Source organism: Vipera ursinii, assembly GCF_947247035.1.
Source record: "Vipera ursinii genome assembly, chromosome: 5".
Lineage (NCBI taxonomy): Eukaryota > Metazoa > Chordata > Lepidosauria > Squamata > Viperidae > Vipera > Vipera ursinii.
In genome coordinates, this window is record NC_139518.1 from 32,876,531 (window position 1) to 32,902,768 (window position 26,238).

Sequence of the window (26,238 nt, forward strand, 5' to 3'; positions counted from 1 at the left end):
TAAATAAATAAATAAATAATACTTGTATACCAAGAGCCAGGTTGCACCATTGTTGCAAAAATGTCCATTATCCCACTTTACATTGCTATTCAAATATTGAGTTCCATCTTTAACAATATATTGTTTTTTATATTTTTCAACTTACAGTGAATAAACTTTCTTTTATCTAATGATTAAGCACAGGCACTAGTGTAACAAATTTAATTCTGGCCTTACCAATCTGCCATGCTTCTATATTTCAAAAGCCACCGCTATAGAATATGTTTGGATCCCACCCACCTATGTAATTAATTCTCTAGGCATTATGTATTTCTTACTGTTAATTGGTGCAATGTTGAAGTTATGATTTATTTCCTAAGGGTTTTGGGGATGAATATTTCTGCATTATTCACCATATTCCAAAATAAAACAGAAATATGCGTGCAAAATATCTGAACAGATTACAAGGTTATGAATGTGACATACTGTGCTAACTAAAATGATAAGTTGGTTGCAAGGCACTATCCTCTAGATATCTATAATTATTCAACTGCAATTGTTTATGCCACATTTAATGATAAAAATGAAGTTAGTGTAGTGGCTGCATGATGATATATTGTAGTTATCAAAAATATATCAGGAAAGTTGGATTATTTTGCATGGAACATAACCTGGACTTTATACAAATTCACAAGCAGTGGAAACAAACCTGTCTCTTGTTTGTTGAGATAGGGCGGAAGGCAGATTTTTCCTCAATATTGCTTGTCATCAGTGGCAAAGCAGATACATATTCTACAAGATCTAATTTTGCCAGTATGAAGTTACCTTCTTGCCAATACAGTAAAGCTTCACTCTACTAAGCCTTTTTAAGCACTATTGGGATGTCACCAAGAGCATTGTGTTAATCATGACAGTAAAATTAAACCTTAGTACCTTTTATTGAAACTAGATAAAAGTTATGACATTGAAACTGTATAATGATAGCTTTAATCTTATCATTAAGATACGGGACCAAATTCAGAGGTTATAAAGAGCTGCAAGTGGTTGTAAGACCTTAGAGCATTTTTAACAGCATATTGTTTGTGAAAGCCACTTTGTTAAACAACATCCCTGGTGTCACTATTTCTAATTTCCATATCAGATATATTCTGTCAACAAATAAATCCTGTGGCTGTTGACTGATGTCCTTGCTCAACTGTAAGGAGATTTGACTGCAGGAGATAGATTTTAGTGAAAAGAAGAATAAATGCACATCTTGGTTAAAAGTTGTAGCCTCCGAAAGATATAGGTAACCCATTGCTGTCTATCCATAGAGACTTTTATATACCTGAAAATTAAAGAACATGGTCTCAATTTTCTCTAGGCATTGACATTCTTAAGTACCCTAGCTTCTTAGACTTGGGGCTTTGATTTCTGGAAGTTCCTGGCACAAACCATTGTCATTTGTAGAATCCTGGGAGATAAAGGGTATAGTTGGGGAAGATTATAGACACATTCATTTTGAAATCTCTCTTATAATATCTTTTTCCCATAATAGCAAGCTTCTCAGAGCAGAAGTTTTGGAAAACATATCATGGCCTAGGAATATTCTAGGTTAGGTAGTGCCAAGCCATCTTATAGTTCCAATTTGGGCCCAGGCTTTAGTATTTCCAATTTATAAATGTATTTGCCAAATCTAAAAGGAAGCCATAAGGCTAGTTTGGTGTAGTGGTTAAAGTATTAGGCTAGAGATTGTGAGTTTTAGTTTTGGCGTAGGCATGAAGCCATCTGGGTGTATTGGGCTACTTTTTCTAGTCCTGGGAAAGAGGTAATGGCAATCCACTTTAGCAGGTTTGCCAAGCAAAGTGCAGAGACTTGTCCATGCGATCTCCAGAAATCATCCATGACTCAAAGGTATTTAAAAAAACAAACAAACAAAAAAGAAGCCATCACACTATTTATAATCATGGTTACTATTCATGTGCCAAACCATGGCTAATTGGTATTTACTGGTCTGTGAGGCCATTTTAAATACAATATCTTCATGGTATAATTTTGATGAGATCATCAATAATGGTGCAAATGACACCATAAATCCTGCAGATATAATTATATGCCAGTCTACCTGAGATTAAACTAGTCACCCCTGAATAAAAACTACCCTGAATACTTGCTTGAATAGAAAGCCAGAATATAAATTGAATATATAAATAATAAATAAACTGCCATAGGGTGGTGCTTTTAATCAGCCACACTTGAAAAAGCTGTGGAATTGACCTACTAGAATTTGTGATCATTTGTTTCTTTAGAAATGAGGAGGAGGAAGGAGAAACATAAAAGCTGCTAGAATGCACTTTGTTTTCAAAACTGAGGTTCATCTATAGAAGAAATATTTATCCTTTTTAATCTATTATTTGCTATAGAAGCTAATGTAATGTATTATACAGTTTGGAATAGCCTTAGCAGACTTTCCCCTACCTACCTTCATTTGTGCGGCTTTCTATAATCTTCAAATGTAAAATGCTTAGGAAATGAAGCCAAATAAGCCGCAGTCTTGCAGGAAAAGAGGCCTATGAGAAGATTTTGTTTTGTACAAGGTACCTGCCCAGATATTTTGGAATAAAAATCCTGGGGAGGCTGAGAACTTGTTTCCATAATTTGCAGAGCAGTGCTAAAACACCTAATAGTAAGTTTGTCCAACCATTTGGTGTAGGATATTGCTAGACTGAAGCTCCCAGTATCCCTTCTCTTGGTCATGTTGCATGAAGCCACTACAAGTTGTATTCAGCAACCGATAGCACACATTCCCTACCCCTAGATTAGGTACAAAATACGTTTATTTAATGTAGCTAATATAGTTATTTCCAGCACAAACAGTATTTCCCCCTTTATCACATTAAGATTAGAGTAAAAGTAAGGTTGAACACAAGAGTTTTAGGAGTCAAAGGCACTCCTGTAGCCTTTGTTCATCCATTCTATGTCAAGGAAATGACTCAAGTGACAAGTAGATTGTTACAAGAGATAGCAGTACATTTTCTGTTTCTCATTTCTCTTCTTTTTTTTAACCACAACAGCAGGGCTATAGAGTCACAAAAATATGTGTAGTTTAGTTATTTCCACATACAATTCTTTCATAACAGAGTTTCCCCAAGGAGTTGTATGTTAGATAGTGAAGGCATCTGGAAAAAAGAAATGTCACTAATTTGTGTGAAGTAGTAATAAGGTAAAATTGTGATAAAATAGTTTCAGATAGCTCAAAGTCATTTGCATTTGCCACGCTGGGCGATGGAAATAATGACAACAACAATGCTTTTTCTTACATGCTGTTTTCAGATGTTTATTTTGTTGTGATATGTTTAGCCCAATTTTGCTTTTGAGCTACGTGGTAAAAAACATATTGCAAACATCTCCAAATTTTATCTCTGGCATTTCCATGTTTTGCTGGCAAAGATTCCTGTCTGAAATCTTTTGAGTCACTGCCAACATAACTGAGCCTCAGTTTGGACCAATGGTCTGCCTTGATATAAAACATTTTCCTGTGCTCCTTGATCTGCAGTGGCTTTTAATGCTTCCTCCCTGCTTTACCCTCTCACTGATTTGAGCAAGGAAGCTTACAAGCAAGGATTAGGATTTGTTTATGTAAGGATTCAAGACAATTAGTAATCTTAAGAAAAAGAGATTGTAAAGTCTGCCCAATTGGCTAGCTTCTAATCCCCACTAAATTCTGATGTTATTGGCATTGGCTGATGGACCTTTGCTCATTTTTATACTTCCCACTATGAATGTATCTAGAAACAGAAACAGAACCTATATGTTCTTAACTTCATTTATATATGCTTGGTGACATCTATTTGTGCTACCATTGGAACAATGTATGTGTCGATGTTTTGATAGCAGTTAGTTTAAAATAATAATTGAAAATTTGCTCCAAATTGCCATTTCTTTTCCCCCTGTTGCAGTCTTGTAGTTTGAACTCTAATTCAGTTGAAAATCCCTGGGAAATATGAATCATGGAAACAATTATAAGGGACTAGAGGATGCAATTTAGAAAGGGAAACAAAGATAGGAGAAAGTTTTACTTATCCATTACTTTAAACTGTCTTCAAAAGGTTTTATATTAGTTACACAGTTTAAAAGCTCACCAACTAATAATATCAATAAATCTCTTTCTTCCCCCCCCCCCCGAATTAAACAATGACAAAAATTCCAGAATACTCCTTGACTAAATATAATAAAAAAAATATTAGGAAACCTGAATAGTACTTAAAGGTTGCTTGCACTTAAAAGTTAGTAATGATGGTGCCAGATAAATGTTCCTAGGAAGAGTATTCCAGAGGTAGCAGGTGATGTTAAGGATGGAAAAGAAGTTCCCCTGCACATTTCAGAGAGAACAAATCAAAGCAAAGATTTTAAAAAGTTTGGATCAGCGACCTGAGTAAAGTTCATTAAAATATCTGTATTATTTCCAGAATGCATATAAAACATATATTTTGAAAATGTAGAGCTAAATGGAGCAAAAGTTTTGAAAATATGCATAATGTTCTGTGAGTACGGTATGTATATACCACTGATAGAAAGCTAGTGAGGGATTATGATTATGGTGCTAGACTAGGATTAGAGAGACTCAGTTTTTAGTACTCACTTGGGCACAGAATTAGTGACTGATTTCACAATTGCTCTTTTTCAGGCCTAACTGAAAAAATTAAAAAAATCCCAAACCCTCCATACAGTATATTATCAATTTGTATTGGATCAGCCTGCTTCATTAAAGTCCATAAATGAAGAAGCTGTCATTCTGCAATGGACTGATGTATGCTGATAATATATCACATATGCTTAGCATATATATATGTTAGAAAATATGTTAGCCAATGTTTTTAAGGATAGTTACATATATCTCTGTATTCAGAGGTTCATAAATTCAGAAAAATTATGTACTGTATAACAACTAAGGTGGATTTACCAACTTTTTTTAATTGCAAATGTTGAAAATGTGTTTTGCAAAAATTTTCAGTATTGACAATATTGAACGTGTTATTCACCATAGAACATATTTTACACATTTAACTTTTGAAAGTACCAACAGAATGGGGTCACTGGGAGATCCTGATTTGTAGCTTCCTTATCATTTAATTATTTAATTTAATTATTTCCTATATTGTTACTTTTCTGCTCTAGTCATCTCTCAGAGGTGAGCAACAAAGGTGGCCATCACAAGCATACAATTGACAACCCACCCAGTGGTGGGATTCAAATATGTGAACAACTGGTTCTCTGTGTGGATGCTACTTACTGAAGTTCATTCTGGGCCTGGGCAACAAAATATTAGCTACCAGTTCTGCCCAAGTGATGCGAATCGGCTGAATCCAACCACTGCACCCCACCCTTTATAAGTGTCTTTAATATTACTCATGTATAAAAGAAATTGAGCTTATTTTATTCAGTTAGGCCAACCATATTGACATTTCTGATCAACTGGATGTTCTAATCACTCCCAAAATTGTTCTTATATTTTTAAATTGCCATTGAAGCATTTATACATATTTGTGTTTTATGTAAAAGATAAGGAAAATCTTCCTGTAATCCTGTATACATAATGACCTGTTCCAGCTCACCACTCGGTATAATATTTATCAAACATAAACTCTGGCTTTCTTTTTCTATGTCACTGGAAAAGCTTCACTGATCTAGTTTTTAAAAGTGCCAATTTAACAATGTCATCATAGATCGCCCCTAGTTGCTTGAATAAAGTGAGAAATGATGCCCTGAGATTTTTTTAATGGTTAGCTTTCTGAAATTTGCTAGCTGAATCATTTCCTGAATCTTAACAGCTTTCTGCAAAAGCAATTAAATTTCCCAAGTCAGATGAAGCCTATAATAAGCATAGCAGCAGCTTGAGCAGTCTGAAATAAGAAAGCTAGTACAGATATTATTCTTCGCTCAGCAGCACTTGCTGCTGACACCAGTATTAAATGTTACTCAGTTGGATGAAAAAAAAAGTATAAGTTGGAGCAATAGTAGAAGGTCAGTGCATTTGAAGTAGAACTAAACAATGATCATAATTTTTAGCGTCCCTTAATATTACATATGCAAAATCTTACTTTTCTCCTCTTCGTTATGGAACATATTGTTGAGCAGTTTTGTGGTATGTGTGACTTCCACTGACTACTCCTTTAGTGTTGATTCATAGCAGTCTTCTCATAAATGCTCTGATCCTTATACTTGTGCCGCTTTCATTTTTGTGAAAAGTGCAGATCCATGCTTGTTCTGCTACTATAGTTTCTCTTTGTTTCTTGTTCCTTAAAATATGGGTGAAACAGAAAGAGGCAAGGTAGAGGATCTCTGTAGAATTTACTGCTACTGAAGGGAGAAACAAAAAATACAATCATTACTTAATACCATATGTAAAGCATGGCAACCACATATAACACAACATGATTATGGTAAGAGCAATGCCATTGCAAGTGGCAATGGTGGCCAGAGCCTAAGAAGATATTCATTAGTAGCAGGTAGAAGAATGGGTGCACAGTTTGAAAGGCTTTCAGTAGTCACATTGAATTTGTGGGCCATGCTATCCCAATGTCAGAAATGGAGCTTTACTTCTGCCGGGAGTGATTGTGTCACTTGATTTCTGCAGCCTTAACATAGATTTGGGAGTCCTTTTTCCCCCTGAAATCACATAGCATAAGTTCAATCATGGCATGTTTCAACAGAATCTGAACTACCTCTTGTGACTGATGGATGATTTAAAAGTGGAAACCATGAGAACAAAAGAGATATTCCATAGTGTCACGAGAAATGAAAGAAAAGAAAACATTTCTGACTATTAAAAAAGGTGCCACCTTTCATAGATCAAATGGAACTGGTTGTACTGGAATGGATGAATCATGTAAGAAATCCCAGGCTTTAAATTGAAGGTGATCCTAGGTCATCCAGTTTGAGACTAAACCCAACTAAGTCATATAATCTTATGCCTCAGCAATAGTGTGCTACCAAAACCCATTCCCTAGTTTTGTGAAATTATTTGCTTGCCTTCTGCCTCTTTAGAATATAGTGGGCAAATTTTACTTAAAAATTGCAATGAAGAAGTAGGAGAGGAAAATGTAGAACATGAATGGGTATTGTTTGTATGTGACATCATAATAATGCATATATATATGTTAAGTATTTGTCAAGTCTTTTTTGAATACCTTGCTAGTTAAATCTTCTTTCCTGTTTCAGCCTAGCCCAAGGCTATCCGCAGGCTATAGTCACAACTTATGACAGTTCATTATTTGTGTAAATTATTCAAATTGCTAATAAAGAATTTGGGATTTTTATATATAAAAATCAAATTTCCTTAGCAAATCAGAAGAATTACTAGAATTATGTAGAAATTGTTTTTTCCTCTATACAGTATATAGATTTAATAGTAAAATACTTCTTGATGTTATCAAATACCTTTTAATTTATTGGGGCTCTAAGGTACTCTTATTAATTCACTATACAACCTGTGTCCTATTGTGTCATAGTTTCAGAGATATTTCCATACATAAAAGAAAAACAGAATGACCACTGATAGGTTAAAAAAAAAACAGTGCAAGCAGGAGCAACTTCTGATTTTCTGTTGGCATGCCCATTGAACCTGTCAGAGTATCAGAAACCTTCCTTCCTTCCTTCCTTCCTTCCTTCCTTCCTTCCTTCCTTCCTTCCTTCCTTCCTTCCTTCCTTCCTTCCTTCCTTCCTTCCTTCCTTGAAGCTTGCAGGGAAAAAGACAGTGGGAAAGCTAGCAGGCAGGAAAGTGGCCACTGCTGGGTCCGGGATGGACAGAAAGGGCATGCAAGGTTGTGATTCTGGAATGATATGTGAATGCATATGGGAAGAGTTGTGTGTATGTGACAGAGATGCCACAAAGGTTTCAGAAGCTACACAGGTAGCATTGGTTGGGAATGATACATGAGAGATACTGTGTGGATCAGTTAAGGTGCATGGGGGGGCAGCACAAATTGTGTGTGGGGGAATGGCATGGGTCAGGAAAGATGTGTGAAAGTTTCTTCCATGTTCCTCCCTCCTTCCTTTCCCTTCCCTTTCTCCAGATAAGTAGTTGCTGATGGGCGGGGGTGGGTGGGAGAGTGGGACTGAAGGATTGGGATATTGGCTGGAAAGCTATCAGGGAATGTTGAAAATTAATATCATGCAACTGCTGCAGAAGCACAGCAGGAGCCAGTGGCACTGAAGCAGCCACAATGATTTCAAATGTCATTCCCTCAGGAGTCATGGGTCCTGCATTTGGACACATTTGGTAAGATAGCCCATGTGAGGACCCTTGGTTCAAAAACTGTTTCCCTGTGATGCATCATTTTGCCCTGTTAAAGATCATGTTAAGAGTTTTAGGAGTATATAGAATATGTTAAAATATTCCCCCAAATTATATATATGCTACCAGTGAACTAGGAAATAAGACACAGAATTCAAGATGAGATGAAGGGGTAGTGAAAGAAAATCCTATAATTTTGTTTGAGGAAGAAGTTAGTGACTTTTGGGTCAAAAGAGCCTGGCCTGAGATAGCTTGTCAAAAAAAACCCTGATGGGTTTTTGGATCCAAAATTGCTATATATTTACTGAGGGAGGTCATGGTGCAGGAAAACAAATAATTGAGTTGTATAATTAACACCTAAATAAATCTGTTGAGAGACAAAACACACACACACACACACACACACACACACACAAAACCCCCAAAACAAAACAAAGAAAAAAACAAAGAAAACACACACACAACAACACCAGAACCCTCCACTGAAGTAAGAAGAAGCTCTTTGGTTAGGGGTGGCAGATGTGAGTTTGTTATAATTTGAGAATCTGTAAAAAGAGAGAGGAAAAAACAGGTACTATTGATATTGTTAAAAAAATCATCAAACTAAAATTCAGCAACACAGTGCCAAAGAAGTTTTGGTCTTTGAAAGGATAATAATAATATATTGTCATTTTTGTCTTCAGACAATTGAGAGCAAGTAGGTTACTTGATACTTTTTTCTCATTTGCACATGCTATATTATTTCTGGCAGTTATGCAGTTATGTGCATGGCATTTTCAAAACAAAGATATAGACATTTAAACCTTTGGGAGACAAAGTAGCTTTCATGTCATGTTTATGAAACAGAGCTTACCCAAAATATGTATAGTACCTCTCCATATCTTCATGTAAATACATCTTTCTTTATAATATATCAGTTCCAATCATCTTTTAAATACTGGTGTATTTGAGATCTCTTTTAAAAAGACATATTTTTAATGCTAGCCTTCTCCAGCTACAAATTCACTGTAACATTTGTTTTTGGTTACTTTGCTTTAATTTTGTACTATTGTTTTTAATGACTGTTTAATCTCCATGTGATGATATATCCCAGTGTCTATTGTTCAAATGCCTTCGCTTACTTTCTTAGAGTCACTGGGAAAGTATATTCTTTTATGCTTCCCATATACTACATTGGCTCAAGAGACGCATATTGTCACACAGCATCAATCTGTCTATAACTGTATTTGAAACTGAAGTCATTGTGTTGATGTGACTGCCCTGAGAGGAAACAAAATTCCAACAACCTGCCTACAGTGTAGCCTAGAATAAAGTGCATTAATTGTTTTATTGGAAAAAAGATCTCTGTGTAATAAAATTATATGCTGGAAGAGATCAGGGAGTCTGCACAGGTGTTAGGGTTTTGTTTTTCTTTGATTTAGTGCTTCCATTATGAAATCCTGAAGACAATTATATTTCCACAATAACCTTGTCATGTCAGTGTGTGATCTGAATAAAAAAATTGTTCCCCCTTGGCCCCGTTCACTCTCTGTGTCTTTCAAACAGAAAGAACTAATTAAGGCAAAGCTAAGGGAATTGAATTCAAAGTTTGCATTGCTCATGTGACCTAATCTTTTTACAATGGCATCTTTTGCAATCTGTATAAGAATACATCTTTCTGTAAGCCATGGAAGGATGCCATTCACGCACTGTCTTCTCCAGAAAATCCTCCCAAGAAAAAAAAAAGAAGAAGAAAAATGTCTTGAATGTTCAATAAAGATTTCAGGAAATTGGGATCTATGCAGCTTTGCTTTTTATCACTTTGTTAACATGCAAAAATACTGTATAATAACTTATGTTTGTTTCATTTGAAAGACCTTAGCTGTTTTTCTATGTAGAAAAAGAGAAGGAGGGGGGCCTTTCAAAGAATAAGATTAAATTGTGGCATAGAAGTCTGTTAAGATATAAAGAAATGTTGAATTAATGTAGTGGATTAGCAAATAGAGTAAGATGCCAAGAAATGGGATTCATGAATAAAGAAAATGAAGATATTGTGCATTTGGTTTTGTGATTTTCCACAGTTAAAATAAAACTGCTGCATGAGAGACAGAGGGAGAAAGAGACGGAGGGAGGGAAGGAGGGAGAGTGTGTTTCGTAGAGGTTTTTGGGTGCTAAAAAATTAATGAATTAATATAGAAGAAAAAGCAAAATGCTTTCCAAAGAAAATAGGTATGTGAGTTCTCTTGAGCCAGAAAAGAATAATGCTGGACCCAGCCCTTTCAAAACACTTGGACTGAAATACAGCAGGCAAAGCTCCAAAGTGACTTAAGGGCTCTTGTCACAGATGAGCTTGAATGTGTTTCTGCTTAAATTAGTCTATAATGTGCATGAAAAACCTATGTTTGGTAAAATGTACATTTTGTTGAAAAATGGCTTTGTTCCATTTTTCTTTTTTTGATTAACACGATCTGCATGTATTATATAGTATGAGAGAAGCAGAAAAAAGCACATTTCAGTCCCTATGTGAAAATGGATACATTCCTTGCACCATTTTTGTTCAGATCTTTTCAAGCATATTAAGTGCAAGGAAGATGTTTTGAGCAAAAAGTTAGTAAAGAGGGCTCAGATTTCTAGTGTTTCCATCCTCAAATTACTTCCCTTCTAGATTCTTATTTGGTTTCTGTCATTATTTTTTTTAAAATTGAGTATCAAACTGCCTATATGGAAATGTCATGCTGCAGACTTCAAAACCACAATGTTCAAATGTAGAAAATAAATTTTTGGTCTGAATATATAAGTACTAGAATTTTAATATATGCAGTCATTTCAGTTACATATTTCTGTACAAAAAAAGAGATAGAAACCACAGATGCTCTATTTAAAACTTTTGAAAGAAACAGTTCAGTAAAATATATATAATATTATAATGTGCTCAAGATATAGAGATGGAATATACTATACTATTTACAGCAATAAATTTTATTTTCCAAGAGAGTCATTAGGCACATAAAAATACTGTAGTCATTGGATGTGGTCAGGTGGATTTGTTTTGAAATAGAATTTCATGATGGATAACATTTTCTATTTAATCTCACAATGTTTAATCTATCATATTTACATCTTATGTTTTCTAGACTATGTCTTATGTTTTCTATAGGTTATGTCCAGAATATGAACTATTTTGACTCTGGATATAACTTTCCTTTGCCTTATATGTGCATGTCTCAGAGACATTTAGTTGCCCCTATTGAAAACAATTCTTGTTCAACAGGAGACATTTTATGTTTTTCTGTGCAATTGGATACGAAATGGGATGCTGATAATACTAGTTTTTGCGAACATTAACAGCTAGTGAAAATCCAGCATTACTTTTTTAAAAAAAATAACTAAGTTTTAAAAATTAAAAATTAACAGAAAACTAATAATCAAGAGAATGAATAGAAGTCAGAATATATAGAGAAATGGCAGATAGAGCTGCAATAAAATATAAAACAGAAACAAAAATGCACACAAATAATAACTTTCAACTTCTTTAGAGCAGTTATAAATAAAACTTGAATTCAACTCTTGCTCTACAATTACAATGTCACATCTATTTTGAATAAACTACAAATATTTTAATACCAAAATCCATATGTCATAACTTCATTTCTTTTCTGCAAAAAGTCCAGAAGAGGCTTCCAATTGATATTAAATTTTGCCAATGTCTTTTGTATAATCAGAACAGTTAATATTGTCATTTCTGCCAGCTCCATCAGAAATGACAAGCAGTCTTCCATTGTAGGTATTGTCAAATACTTCCATTGTTGGGCACATAGAAATCTTGCTGCCATTATCACATATAAGAACAAAATACTGTGCAATTTTTCCATAATTTGGTCCACTGTCTTAACAAAAATGTCTGTGGTCTCATACATTAACCTTCAAATTTTTTTGTTAATATATGTGTTTCAGTCTACCATATTTTCCAGCGTATAAGATGACTTTTTAACCCATGAAAATCTTCTCAAAAGTTGGGGGGTCGTCTTATACGCCCAGTCGTCTTATATGCCAGAAAATAGTACATAAATCAATCAAGCGCCCCCGTTCTTGCAAAGCAACTTCAAGCCTCCTTAGTCCAGTCCCCCCTCCAATGTGACTCTCCCTTCCCACCCCCAAGAGCCTCTAAGCCCCTTCCCCTCCCCCTTGCAAACGCCAGACCCCAGGAGCTCTTGTGTTTATTCCAAAGGGTGGGTGGAAGGAAAAGCCCCTTTCGGCTCCAGCGTGGCTGCAAGTGGACGAGCCCGGGAAGGCACGCCCTCCCCTCTCACTGTGGAGGAAGCAGGGCAGGCTGGTGTCAGGTGGGAGCCGGCAGGGCAGTCCTGCGCATGCGCATGCTCCCCAGCTGCTAAGGAGTCCTTGGGGAGCCGTGGCAGGCGCCTCACGCCCTTCCCTCTCGAGGCGGCACCGGCGGAGCCGTCTGGCGTTGGGTGGGAGCCGGCAGGGCAGTCCTGCGCACACGCGTGCTCCCTGGCTGCTAAGGAGTGCTCGGGGAGCTGTGGCAGGTGCCTCACTCCCCTCTTGAGGCGGCACCGGTGGAGCCGTCTGGCGTCGGGTGGGAACCAGCAGGGCTTTGCACCATCTGCATCAGAGGGTTCTGAATCGGGCTTGTGTCGGACACTTGGCAACTGGCATGTAAGTATTTTCCGGCGTATAAGATGAAAAATCTTGAAAATCTTCTCAAAAGTCGGGGGTCGTCTTATACGCCCAGTCATCTTATATGCCGGAAAATACGGTAATGATTTTTAGTTTTTAGCAAAGATATCTCTTCTTGGTATATAAAATAAAACGCCCTATGACCATTGAAAACATAGCCAAAATTCACCTTGCAACTTGAACACCATTTAATTATGTAATAATTAAAGCAAGCAAAAATCTTAAGTATCTAGAGTTGTCTGTTTTATGTTACTTTAGTCAAATAAACATCATAGTAAGCAAATACAATGTATTAATTTTTATGGATGTTGCACCAAACTTTGTAAAGTTAGACTCTTTAAAGACATTCTATAAATGGCTTTCTTAATCAAGTTGAAGAGAAGAATTTAAAGTTCCCCTTGGTAGTGAAACTTACTTAATGTAAAACAATCAAGAAAAGATATGACAAAATGAGAAACCACTAGGAAGAAAAAATGAAAGTATATATTGATTGTTATAGAAGCACAAGAATAAAATTGATTGAAGACAAATTAAGTCAGGGGAGGCAACATTGGTGTGTTATGGCATTGGTGTGATTCCAGATCTCTCCCTTGAGGTCTGACATATATTATTATATGACTTATATGGCTATCTATCCCATATAATGAGTCTAGGTGGCTGATGATTCGATTTTTTAAGAAAGACTGGAAATAATGGGAAATCGGCATGTTACAGAACAAAGCACTAGCTTCTTAGCTTCATGCTGATTTTCAGGAATACCTTGAGCTCACTAAGGCTCCATCTTGGGAGGCTACTCACTTTATATTAAAAGGGTGTGTATGACTGGCTTACTCATTTTTTTGTGCATGACACCTCTTCCATGACAGCCATTTCCTGGTCATGCCTATCATATCTAGTCCAAATTCGACCTTTTCGATTGAAAAAGGTCATTGATACCTGGACCAGATGGTAAAGTTAAAAACACTAAAGTGAGCTATAAATATTGGCAAACATCTACTCTTCTTTTGAGCATTGCCATTTATAAAAGCCTCATAGATAGCTTTTTCTGTTTTCAGTGGCTTTTAGTGTTGAATATTTTTTATTTTTAATTTCTGCCTATAATTGTTTTTAAATAAACGTTTGTGGGCCACTGTTCAAAAACATTTTCTTAAAGTATCTTCATTCTATGAAAAGAACAAAATGAGATTTTTTTCCCCCAACCAGATTTCTACACATATAGGATTATAGGTCTAATTCTAAGCATGCTTGTTCAAAAGGCTTTCATTGGATTTAAAATTGTATCTCCCAGATGAGCAGCTTGCAGTCAAGAACATGATAACTAGTTCATTACTTGGCTGGTTGAATGGTAATTATTCATTTCCTTTTGAAAATGTCTGTGGATCCTCATATGAATAAATGAAAGATCAATTTATTATCCAACTAATCTTTTTTTCCCCTTTCACCTCTCTAAGCATGCAAGATTGGATACCACAAAGCCTTCTCAACAGATGTTGCCTGTGCCAAGTGCCCACCTCACAGTTTTTCCATCTGGGAAGGTTCCACTTCTTGCACCTGTGATCCAGGCTTTTTCCGAGCAGAAAACGATGCTGCTTCCATGCCCTGTACTCGTAAGTCAGATGCCTTCATTTATTAATTTTCCTCTCTTTCTTTTTCTGCTGTTTCAATAATTTATACACAGAACACTCCCCGGAGATGAACATCTTCCTATGAACGATGTCTTGTTGGTGACAGGAACATTCAGTAACAATTCCCTTTTAAACGAGTCAACACAGCATGTCAGCACCAGGTTCTCTCTCCTGGCACACATCAGAAAATGAAGTTTGCAATTAAGTTACAATATGTAGGTCAACAGTAAGAACAGGAGCTCTAGCATTTCCCTCCACCTTTTTTTTTAACAACTCAGGTACCTGTACTGTACAAGTGCCTCAAGGTTGCATAATGAGGAGCAATTGTAGGCTTGCAGATCTTACTTGAAACAGAAAATAGTGATAGTGGGGAGGGGGGGGAATACTTGAAAAAAACCAATTGTGTAAAAGTTGATTTGTAGTAGCTCTAAATTCATTTTGTGTCTGGCTGCTTAATCTGTCTAATGGGTAAAGTTAACGCACTGTTTTAACATAAGAGCTGATTCACTCAGTTACTTTTACATAGTAAAGTTGCTGCCTGTAGGGCAGGGGTACCTGAACAAGAACTATATTAATTATATCCCAAAAAATATACTCCCCAAACAGGTGAAGCTAGAAGTAAGAGACTGAACCAATACAATAAATTAATACAGCAAATAGATTAATTATTTTTATATTTAATCACATCAATTTCTTGGCATAGTCAGAATTAAAATTTGGTGGCAACGTTTGAATGTGCCATGAACCAAAAATATTTTAGGGGTAACAGGAAATGCAGCTCATTATTGTTAACCTTTTTCTAGAATAAAAAGGTAATTATTATTTGCTATGAGCTGGCTAAAACTCAGGTTAGTGAAAAATAAATGTTTTTAATAAGCAAATAAAGTCTTTGTGAGTAGTCCCGTTAAATGTTTTTCCCCACACTGTATCAGGAATCATATTATGCAGTTTGCAAAATCCCTTGGATTCTAGTGGTTAGACTATAATTTTTATCTATTTCCATTTCAAAATCACCAAGAACTGTACCATCAGTTTTTAACAATTATAATTTTAAGGTGTTATAAGGGCTATAAAAAGATGGCTTAAGTACTAAATGTGGTCTAGTGTCTTGATAATTTATGGTGTCACAGGAGAGATAAGGGAACAGATAATGACAAGTGTATGACAATCATATGCAAATGATGCAGATTACATAGTTGTATGAGACATATGGATACAAGTATGTAGTGGCAGAATTTTATGATGCTGTGATTGGATTGAGTCATCCTCTCAATGACAACATTGTAAGATACATATACCACTGTTGCTTTCTTTTGGTCACGGGCTTCAGAAAATTGATATATTTCATTGGTGGTAAAAATAAAAAGTCCTTATTTACTATTTGTAGGTCACAGGTAGTTACTAATGAAAGCTTTTTCAACTAGGAAGACCCTAATCCATATCGAGTTTTATATGTCATAAGATGTACCTTGCATTTGGCACAGAAGAATGCAAGGCTATCTACCATGTTTTGAACCACTTCAAAAATGCTAAATGAACAAATAAATAAGCTTTGTGTATCAAGAGCTGTAGAACCATAAATATTTCCCAGAATAGTAATTTTTGTTGAAAAGGTTAATAGGTGCTCCTGTATATAAAGCTTCTTTTCTCTCTAGATCATGGCAAAGAAATTAGCTCTCTAGAAATGGCTGAACTATAGTTTTTTGATACTCCTATCACGTTATCTTACCTAAGTCTCTGAAAAAATCTTCAGTAATATCTAGAGCACGGGTCGGCAACCCGCGGCTCCGGAGTCGCATACGGCTCTTTGAGCCGTCTCCTGCGGTTCCCAGTCACCCGGTGCGTGTGCACCTCTTCGAACGGGCAGTGGTGCGTGCGCACCTCTCCAAATGGAGAGTGGCACCGCCTGTTTGGAGAGGTGCACGCGCACCTCTCCGAACGGGCGGAGGTGTGCGCGCACCTCCGCCCAAACAGGCAGTGGCGCCGCTTGTTGGGAAAGCTGCTGCAGCCCATTTGCATAGCTGCCGCCTTCAGAGGAAGGCGGCAGCCTGCAAACGGGCTGCGGAAGCTTTCCCAACGGATGGCGCCACTGCCCATTCTGAGAGGTGCGCGCGCACCTCTCCAAACCTTTGGAAAGGTGCGCACGCACCTCCGCCCGAATGGGCAGTGGCGCCGCTCGTTGGGAAAGCTGCTGTGGCCCGTTTGCAGAGCTGCCGCCTTCCTCCGAAGGCGGTAGCTCTGTAAACGGGCTGCGGCAGCATTTCTGTAAACGGGTGGCACCGCCGCCCATTCTGGTGGAGGTGCGCGCGCACCTCTCCGAATGGGCGGAGGTGCGCGCGCAGCTCTCCAAACCTTTGGAGAGCTGCGTGCACACCTCTCCGAATGGGTGGTAATGCCGCCCTTTGGAAAGTTGCCGCGGCCCATTACTAAACTCTACATATTGCAGAGCACACATAACTTGCCAGTTTCTAAGGAAACTGGGCATTTTTTCCACTCAAAATGTGGCGCTGAACTAAGCGATGGCAATGGAAATGCTATGGACTTGCACTTCTGTATTTCATCGCGTTTAAGGCCGGAGAAGAAAGGCTGGTTTGCTTTTTAACGAGCGCCAAGCAGTTCCTGACGCGACTCGGCTCTCAGAGGCCCCAGAAAAACCAAGCCCGTCGGCTGTTTAGCTGGGAAAATTAAGTCCCAGGAATTCTTTTTATAGCCACAAAGCAGCAGGAAAGTTCAGAGTAGGTGCGGTTGGGCCTCTCAGTGCTACCCTTCACGTAGTCGTGCACAGAAGTCCCCTTTTTCTGCTTGGGAGAATGCGAGGCTTCAGTGACCGAGGCCGCAATCACAATCGCGGTGGGTAAGGAAAAGGGAATCTGGCTTCTTTCAGGGGTTTGTTGTATCTCTGCTACCCCCGTCCACCCAGTCTCGCCCCTTGTGTTCTTTCTGCTGCGTGGGAGGCAGAAACACTTGGGCAGCCAGTGCTGCCTGAGGGCTGATCGTGCTAAATTTCTGCCTTTCTCGTTATTAAAGCATCAAATGGCACCAAAAAGGGGGTGGGGTTCTGCCATTTTGTCGAAATGGGAAAATGTCGAAGTTGGGGAGCAAGTTCCTCGGAACTCTCTGGGACTTTTTAAATTAATCAGCACAATGCTAGGCTGTGTGGAGAGCTGATGCAATGGAGGAGGGCTGCCAGTTTGTAAGGTTTGGGCTTTTATGTCGTGAGGAAAAGAGCAGTTTAACAACAGGATCTTTTCTCATAAACAAAAAACAAAAGGCTCACGCTCTGTGTTGCTTTTCTTTCTCCCTGTATTTCTAAGATTACGGAAGCTTTGCCAGAAAATTTTATGCGGGTGGTTGAAAGATGGCATCACAATAAGGAGGTGACCGTTTGACTGGGTGCCAGATTAATGTTGGCTCTGCAAACGGGCCGTCGCCGCCACACAACCGGTTCCATCACACATAAAAAAAATGGCAATCACGCGCGTGCGTCCCCGCACGGGCAAGAAACAAAACATTTTGCGCATGCGCAAAATGTTTTTTTGCACATGTGTGTGCATGGACACACGCATGCGGCTCCCACTTTTTTATGTGTGATGGAACTGGTTCTCAGTGGCTCTTTTGCTTTTTCAGGTTGCCGACCCCTGATCTAGAGTAACAGAAGTTCCCATTCCTAACGTATGCCGTTCCCCTTCTTTCTTTCTTTTTTCACAGCCATAAAAGGTCTGTTCACACCAAGTTCAGTATTTGTACTAGAATGAATTAAACCTGATACACATACGCATGTCTGCCTGATTGCCTTTCTGCCTTTAAAATCTCAGGGAGTAGAGCAAACTTTGAGGATACATGCTGAATTGCAAGATAGAAGATTACATCTTAATTTGTCAAGAATGCTAGTAGCAAGCAAGAGCAGAGAAGTGGAACTTGGAGCATGCTCATGTCACAAGGGCAATGATTTCATTGTCCTTGGACTACTCAATTTATGAGCAAGAGCACTGATGCTGCAGTTCTGTATAAAAAAATTCAGCTCATGTGTTTGTATGGGAAAATTCAGTTGCTTCTTTCATAAAACAGTCAATTTAATTAATCTGTTGCTTCCCAAAATGGAAATTGGATGAGGTACTTCTTAGTACTGAGATCAGTACAAAGGTCAAAGCGAGATTGATGTTTAATTAGAACAAATTAAACTGTATTAGCTGTATTAATCCATATTCTTAGATTCTATTTAACTCTGAATATCCTGAACATTCTCTAAGAAGAGCTCAAGGGACAACCAAACAGGTTTATGCTGCTTAATTCAATCCTGAGCAGCTAAGCTTCTTTTTTTGTTTTTTTGTTTTTGTGTTTTTATCTATTACTAACCATGCCTTACATTGAGGTATTTTTTAGCTCTATACACCTTTCATACGCCTTGTTGCTGTGGAGGATAGAGTAGGGAAATGTAAATTTGTAAATGTAAAAGTTACAAGTCAAATAATTTAATTTTTTGCGCTAGACTTAATTTAATTTTATTTTAATTTTATATTGCATTGTTTTTAAATTTTGCCTTGTAAACCGCCCTGAGTCCTTTGGGAGTAGGGCGGTATATAAACCGAATTAATAAATAAAATAATAAATAGAACAATTGCTTCAAAATGTTTTTCTATTGTGACTAACCCGTCTCCAGCATTAGGATAGGTACATTTCTCAATATTCCTTGGTAAGCAAGTGAGGCCTCCAGAAGAGAAGAAACTGACTCACCTTATACCCTCTGTAGTTACTATATACAGGAAGACAGATCTGTCATGTTTACCTATTGGAGTAATCAACACTTTGTAGAATGCTGAAAAAAAGTAAGAAATAGTAATAAGGAAGTTAAATATATGCCTTAAGGCACAGGACAAAGATAGAATATAAGCAAAAGAACAGTAAAATCTAATTTAAATAAACATCAGTTATATCTTCTCCATGTCATTCTATCTTTGCAGTACATAATTGCTTCCATTACATTCAGTGGTGGGATTCAGCCAGTGTGCACCAGTTTAGCAGAATCGGTAGCTAATTTTTTGTTGCCCAGGCCCAGAATGGACGTCTGCAAGTGGCATCCACATAGAGAACTGGTTGTTCGCATATTTGAATCCAACCACTGATTACATCTATTTATTGTAGTGTCTTCTCAACTTTAAACTTATTTCTTCTCTTTCAGAATCCCATAAATTCCATCTAACAAATATTTCTCAGTTTTCTTCTTCCTCTTTGATCATTTATTTTTCCTTCATACATGTGGTTTCTGCTTCTCTGCTCTATATAAGACCACTCTCAAATCAATATACTTTTTTAATTTTTGTATCCAAACTACATTCATTCGGGGCCCTTTTATTTTTCATTCTATCTCTTTTTGTTTTACTATCTGCTTCTTAAGTGCCCCATTCTCACTACATTCAACTTTTTTTAATTACATACTGAACTCACAACCATATAACAAAGTGAGCAGAAACATGTTCTGACAGAGGACCATTTTCATTTCTTCAGTATTCATTCTTCACAAGAGATCACATGCTACTAATTGCCTTTATACCCCCTATTACACATCTTACAATTTCTCCACTCATTAGTTTTAGTAACTATTATAAAAAGGTACTTGCTCTACTTTTTCCCCATATGTATGTATGTATGTATGTATGTATGTATGTATGTATGTATATATTTGTGTGTGTGTGTGTATGTATATATATAAACTCAACTACCTTGGTTTTTGATACATTAATTTTCTCATGCATGCATGCTTGTTGTGTTGTATGTTCTATTTTTCCTGCAAGCCATTCCATTTTCAGCCAATGAAAACATTATCTGTATACAAACAAACTACCCAACCAAGATATCTTTAATGTCACCATGAAGACTCCTTATGTATTTATCTGTAAACTCAGTAAGCAGTGAATGGACATCATCATTCTGTCTTACTCACTGCTCAATTCTGAACCATTCACTAAGCATTTATCTATTCTTATGAATTCTTTATTTCAATTATATATTCCTCTATTACATTCAGCAATCAACCTTAAATCCCATAATTGCTCAAATTACCGCATTTCATGCCTTATCATATACTTTCCCCAAATGAACAAACATACAACAAACTTTTTCATATTTATATATTTCTAAGTAATCTGCTAAAGAGCAGAAACTGTTCAACACACCTCCCTGCTCAGTATAAATACACACTTATTTTTCAAACCCTGCTTATTGCTACTTCTCATACACATTAATCAGAATTTTGCCAAACACCTTTCTACCTCCTGTAGTTTGTGCATTTAGTTTTACCTTTTCCTCTATTTAGATAAAGTAACAGCAGTTTTTTTCAATTTTTATCAAGCTTTTGTTCTTTACACTAACATTCATAGGGTTTATTTTGCCTTTTAGTTTTCACCAAACTCGATTTTTAAAATTATTATTGTTATTTTTACTTCAGTTCACTCTGCTGGAAGCTGCTTATTTAACTTTCTTAATTCACTTTCAAAACAACTTTTGTTTCCATTAAAATGCTACATTTTTAATGCTCCCCCAATTTCTTGCTGTTTCTTTATCACTTATACTTAACTGCTTAAGTTTATAAAGAACTTTTTCTTCCACAAAGTGTCTCATTTCATCTTTTGTACCAATCATTTTCTAATATACATTTTTTCTCTTATGCATAGCCTCTTTCACTTCATTATTGCATTTTTCTACTTTGTCTGAGTAACTCATTTTCTTTGCTTTTAATACCCCACTAAGGAGTATTAAAAACATTTCTTTTTCTTTTTGCCACCATGTTATGTTGCCTGGAATTTTTCAGTTTGCAGGTATTAGTTTTAATAAAACTGCTGATAGTGATCATATTTAAAAATTGCCTTGTTGTCTGCCAAGCTACAGCTATCTTTAAATAAATTTTTAAAAAACTGACTTTTGAAAATTAATCTCTTGCTTTCATTTCTGTTTCAATTTCAGTTTTCTAAAATTGAAATGGTAGCCTTATTGTATAGCTTCACGGTTCTAAAGAACGGAACAACTATTTGAATTTTTCACATTATGGTTGATAGTGTTGTTGACTGTCACTGTCATTTTTGGAAAAAAAATTTAATTTTAATTTAATTTAATAATATTTGTATACCGCCCTTCTCCCTGAGGACTCAGGGCGGTTCACAGGGCAGAATAAAATACTAAATACAAACATTAAAAAAAAAGATTAAATGATTGCCCAAGTTAAAACAATTAGAATAAAATTCTAAAACACCAAGTTAAAATTAAGACACCAAAAATAAAAAAACCCACCAATCCCCATCAGGCTAGGCCGGCTTGAACAAACAGAAACGTCTTGAGATCGCGACGAAAGGAGCGAAGATCAGGCACCATCCGGAGCTCTACCGGTAGCTGATTCCACAGCTCCGGGGCGCCCACAGAGAAGGATCTCCCCCTGGGGGCCACCAATCGACATTCTCTGATCGGCGGCACCCTGAGGAGGCCCTCTCTGTGGGAACGCACAGGGCGCAGGGAGCTTGATGCCGGCAGCAGATGTTCCCCAAGGTACTCCGGCCCCATGCCATGGAGGGCTTTAAACACCCTAAAAAATAGTTTAGCAGTAATAGTTAACTACGATGTTTGAGCAAACCTTTAGACTTCCTAATAGTTATTTGGTTAAAATAATGTTGGACATATAATGATTTAAGAATGTAGAATCATTATTTGATGCTACTTAATTTGGTTAATTGAGCAGATTTTTAAAAATTAATCAAATGTACATTTTTATAGTCTGATTGGCTGTGATTTGTTTATCTATGTGACACATAGTAATCTGGCTGGCAAACATTTTAGTAGTTGCTTTCACAATTACATTAGTGCTTTCTTAAATGTAACATGTGATAATGTTTAATTAGAATGTTTCTGCCTTCTACCCTGATTCCTATCTTGATTTATATAAAAAGGACAACAGAATGGATTTGGAATCCTGTCTTCCAAACCAATGTACCAATGTATCCTATTGCTACACAATTTGTTGCTATATTTTTCTTTGAAAGCTTCTTGTTTACTGAAAATCTGTATATAGCTTTGCATTCTCATGTCTGTTTCAGGATAACCAGTCCTTCATCTTCTCTACCTGAGAAAATTTATAATGTGTCTCAGGGTTTTTTATCAAAGGTTACTGGCTATTCTATAGCTGAGGTTTTAGATCAACTTTGATTCCTCATGGCTGTTATTAGCAAGGTTTAAATCTTAATAAAAGAGGGGTTCTATAAAATGTAGTCCTATCAAATTTAGTGAATAACTATGTTAGTGAAAGCTGGGTTTACTGTAGAAATCATTGATTTCTCTTCAAGGTTTCTTCAGGATTTTTCTTTTACAGTGAACTATATAATATAACCAAATTATATTTTCTAATTCTATATTTGTACTTTCTTTAAGCTATACTTCAGTTTTAGATAATGCCAGAGCTTTTTTGTCATAGAACGCTCAGAACGGAGTTCCGTCACCTTTTTTGGATGGAACCTTGTAGGGTAGGCAAGGCGGGTTGTATGACATGTGTGAGTTCCGGCACCTTTTTCTTTTACAAAAAAAGCACTGGATAATGCCATATTTAAACTCTTATATCTTTCTTTTTCATAATGCTTTTTATTTCAAATTAAACAAAACTTGCTCCAAGTTGCAAATGTGCTCCCGTGCTGTCTGTTTGTCATCTTTTTAAAATCTGATTCCTATTCCAAAGTTTGGATTAAAATTCCTAACAATCAGGAAACATTAGTGTTCTTTTGTTTAGTTCTCTGACCACATAATTATCAATTCACAGTGCTGAGAATAGCCAAATTCTAAAAAGCATGTCATTTAAACATGCCAGGAGCTAGTTTGTATTTAATTGTCTTGCCACAATAAAAAGGAGATATTTCCAAACCCACTGAAATGTGGTTAGATGTTGGAAGAATTTGAGGGGCTGGAAGTTGAAGAATGGATAAATGGAAGCTTGAGTGAATAAGGGCCTAGTTATATAAGAGAGTTTATTAAAAGTGCAGTTGAAGATAGACATATTTTGCGAGTTAAAAAAATTCTGAAAGCTATATCCCAATATTTTGATAAATAAACTACAGGTTTAAATTGATTCTCTAGAAGTCAGCCATGGCATACTGTCTCATCTGTCCCCTTTCCCCTTTCCTTCCCTCTCCTCTCCTCTCTTCCTCCTCTCCCCTCCCCTCCCCTCTCCTCCCCTTCCCTCTGCTCTGCTCTGCTCTCCTCTCCTCTCCTCTCCTCTCCTCAACAGTCAAGACAAACATTTGAGCTGGAAGAGCATCAAGAAAAGAAAAGAGCAGAATGTGGATAGGCAAAACAATAACAACTTTAGTTGCTGCTCATGTATTGGATCTTAGGGAAAATATTTATCTTGGAGACAGGTTGAAAGTTTTGTCCAAAGCAAATTATTTATTTTAGCCAGTCCCTTTTGAATGGAAATAGTAGTTGCAGCCTGTAGCAGATTTGGTTGATCCCAAAACAACTAAGCAGTGTTAGTCCTGTTTAGTACTTGGAGGGAAGACTCAAAAATCCCAGGACTACAATGGCCAAAGGAGGCCATTGAAAACACTCTGGGAGAAAGCAATAGCAAATAATTTCTAGGAAGACTATGGGGTCATATCCAAGTAGTCATAAGTAGTTTTTTCACCTGAAAAATGATCCACAATATTTAATAAAGAGAGCATATAACAGTTTTTGAGTAAAAAGCCATCCAGGTGAAACACTCCAAAACGAACATCCGGGCACCACACTTAAGTGTTCCCTCTTGGCTTCTTCCTGAAAAAAGGCTAAACAAACCACATGAGCAGCTAAACATTTGTTCCTAAAATCTGTAGCATGTAAATGTAGTTTTTTTTTATTGACTTCCAATGTCTGACTTGTTTGGGAACAATAAGCCAGAGACCCCTATTCATATTATCAACAGTCTTAAGATGAAACTCAATAACTCCTAATATCCTTCATCACTGGTCATTTCAATATTACCTGGAGGGTTACATATGGTATATACCTCATTAAATAACCCTGGAAAGAGTTCAAGCAGTTATGTTGGGAAGAATATCCAGGATATTTTTTCATACAAGCCAGAACTTTTCAGAACCATTGTGTGTGTGATAATGTTCCACGAGGAATAACTGTCCACTAAACAATGCATTCAAGCATATCTAAACCCAAGAATAATCAAGCCAATCAAGTATAAATTCCTAATGATGCAGCACTAACATTAATGAAAACAATCACAGACAAGTTACCAGTTGTTATAATTAGTATTATCCTACAATATATCAAGAGAAACAGGTGTCCCTGAGATATACTCTCCTCACTGTATACATTTTTGACAACTAACCTCTATCCACTTCTAGATGAAATTATGCTGATTTTCCAATACCTTTTAAGATAGCTTTGTCCAGGTTATTGTCTTCAAAATATACCAAAGTTTCAAGTTCATAATTTCTTCAACAAGAAACTGGCATTATAATAGCCAAGTCCAGGACATCTGGAGAGTAAAAGTAAAATTATTCTAATTTGAAATATTTCAAACTGTTTTGTGTATGTATTTATTTTTTACCATCTTTTCAAATCTGGCTAGCTCTTTCTGTTGCATGTATTTGAAGTATGTATTTATGTATTTTGTAAGTAGGTATATATATGTATGTATGAAGTATGTATTTTGAGGTCAAAACAGATACATATTATTAGATTTGGGAAGTTCCTGAATGAACTCTGAAGCTAGGTAACTTACATAAAATGTATTCTTTTGATATTTCAGTACTCAGACTGGTGATAGTTTTAACTATTAGTGATTAGTATTAGCATTTTTAATATGTGTGTGTATGTAAATGGAATACAAGACCTGCTCCACCGTCTTTCCAAACACTCTGTGATAAGGTACAGTTGGGGGATTCAGCCAGTTTGCACCAGTTCGGCAGAACCAGTAGCTAATTTTTGTTGCCCAGGCCCATAATGGACTTCTGGAAGCGGCATCCACACAAAGAACCAGTTGTTTGTATATTTGAATCCTACCGCTGGTAAGGTGGACTGAAAAAGAGGGACTTTTCCAAAGTGACTTAGTAAATTCCATGGGTGAGGGTCACTAGTACTCAAACATACACACACACACACACACACACACACAAAAACACCCCCCCTAATGCCAAAACCAGTACATTGTACCGACTCTAAAGAACTATGGATATGAACTTCTGTTTACAAATAATGACAGTGCAAAATAAATAAAAATAAAGATAAAATAAATATTTAGGTAACAGTTGGTTTCTGTCAAAACAAGAGTCACAAAATTAAATGCAAAATTGGCTATTCAAAATTGTATCAGTGTGCATGGTGGAATGGTGGAGAAATGTCATTTAAATACTTGTTTCAAAAAAAAGCTGCTTATTTCACTTAACTTGTTTAACCAGGAGAAATAGAAAAGCACACAAACAGCAGAGGGCCTTTCACATTTATCTTAGTTTCTTTACCAGTTGGTTAAACCAGGTGATAAACCCAATTCTTGTGTGCTGACAGCTATAATAATCAAGAACCTTCTTTGTTCATTATGCTGTCTTTTACTCCAACAGTCTCATTCAGCCTTGCATTTAGTAATCACTCAGTGTGACGGCCCCCTAATGAAGAAATAAAACATAGAATCTAAGACCCATTCTTCTAGCAAAAATATACACT

At 36.7% G+C, this 26,238-nt stretch overlaps 1 protein-coding gene across 1 annotated transcript in view; it reads left to right on the forward strand.

Moving 5' to 3' along the window:
* EPHA4 (EPH receptor A4) overlaps positions 1–26,238 on the forward strand; it is a gene marked incomplete at its 5' end in the record, with an annotated part of 172,782 nt that overhangs the window by 54,026 nt on the left and 92,518 nt on the right. Inside the window, one exon of the mRNA XM_083364988.1 lies at positions 14,380–14,535. Within this exon, the coding sequence (XP_083221114.1) occupies positions 14,380–14,535 (156 nt within the window). The remainder of the gene's footprint in view (positions 1–14,379; positions 14,536–26,238) is intronic.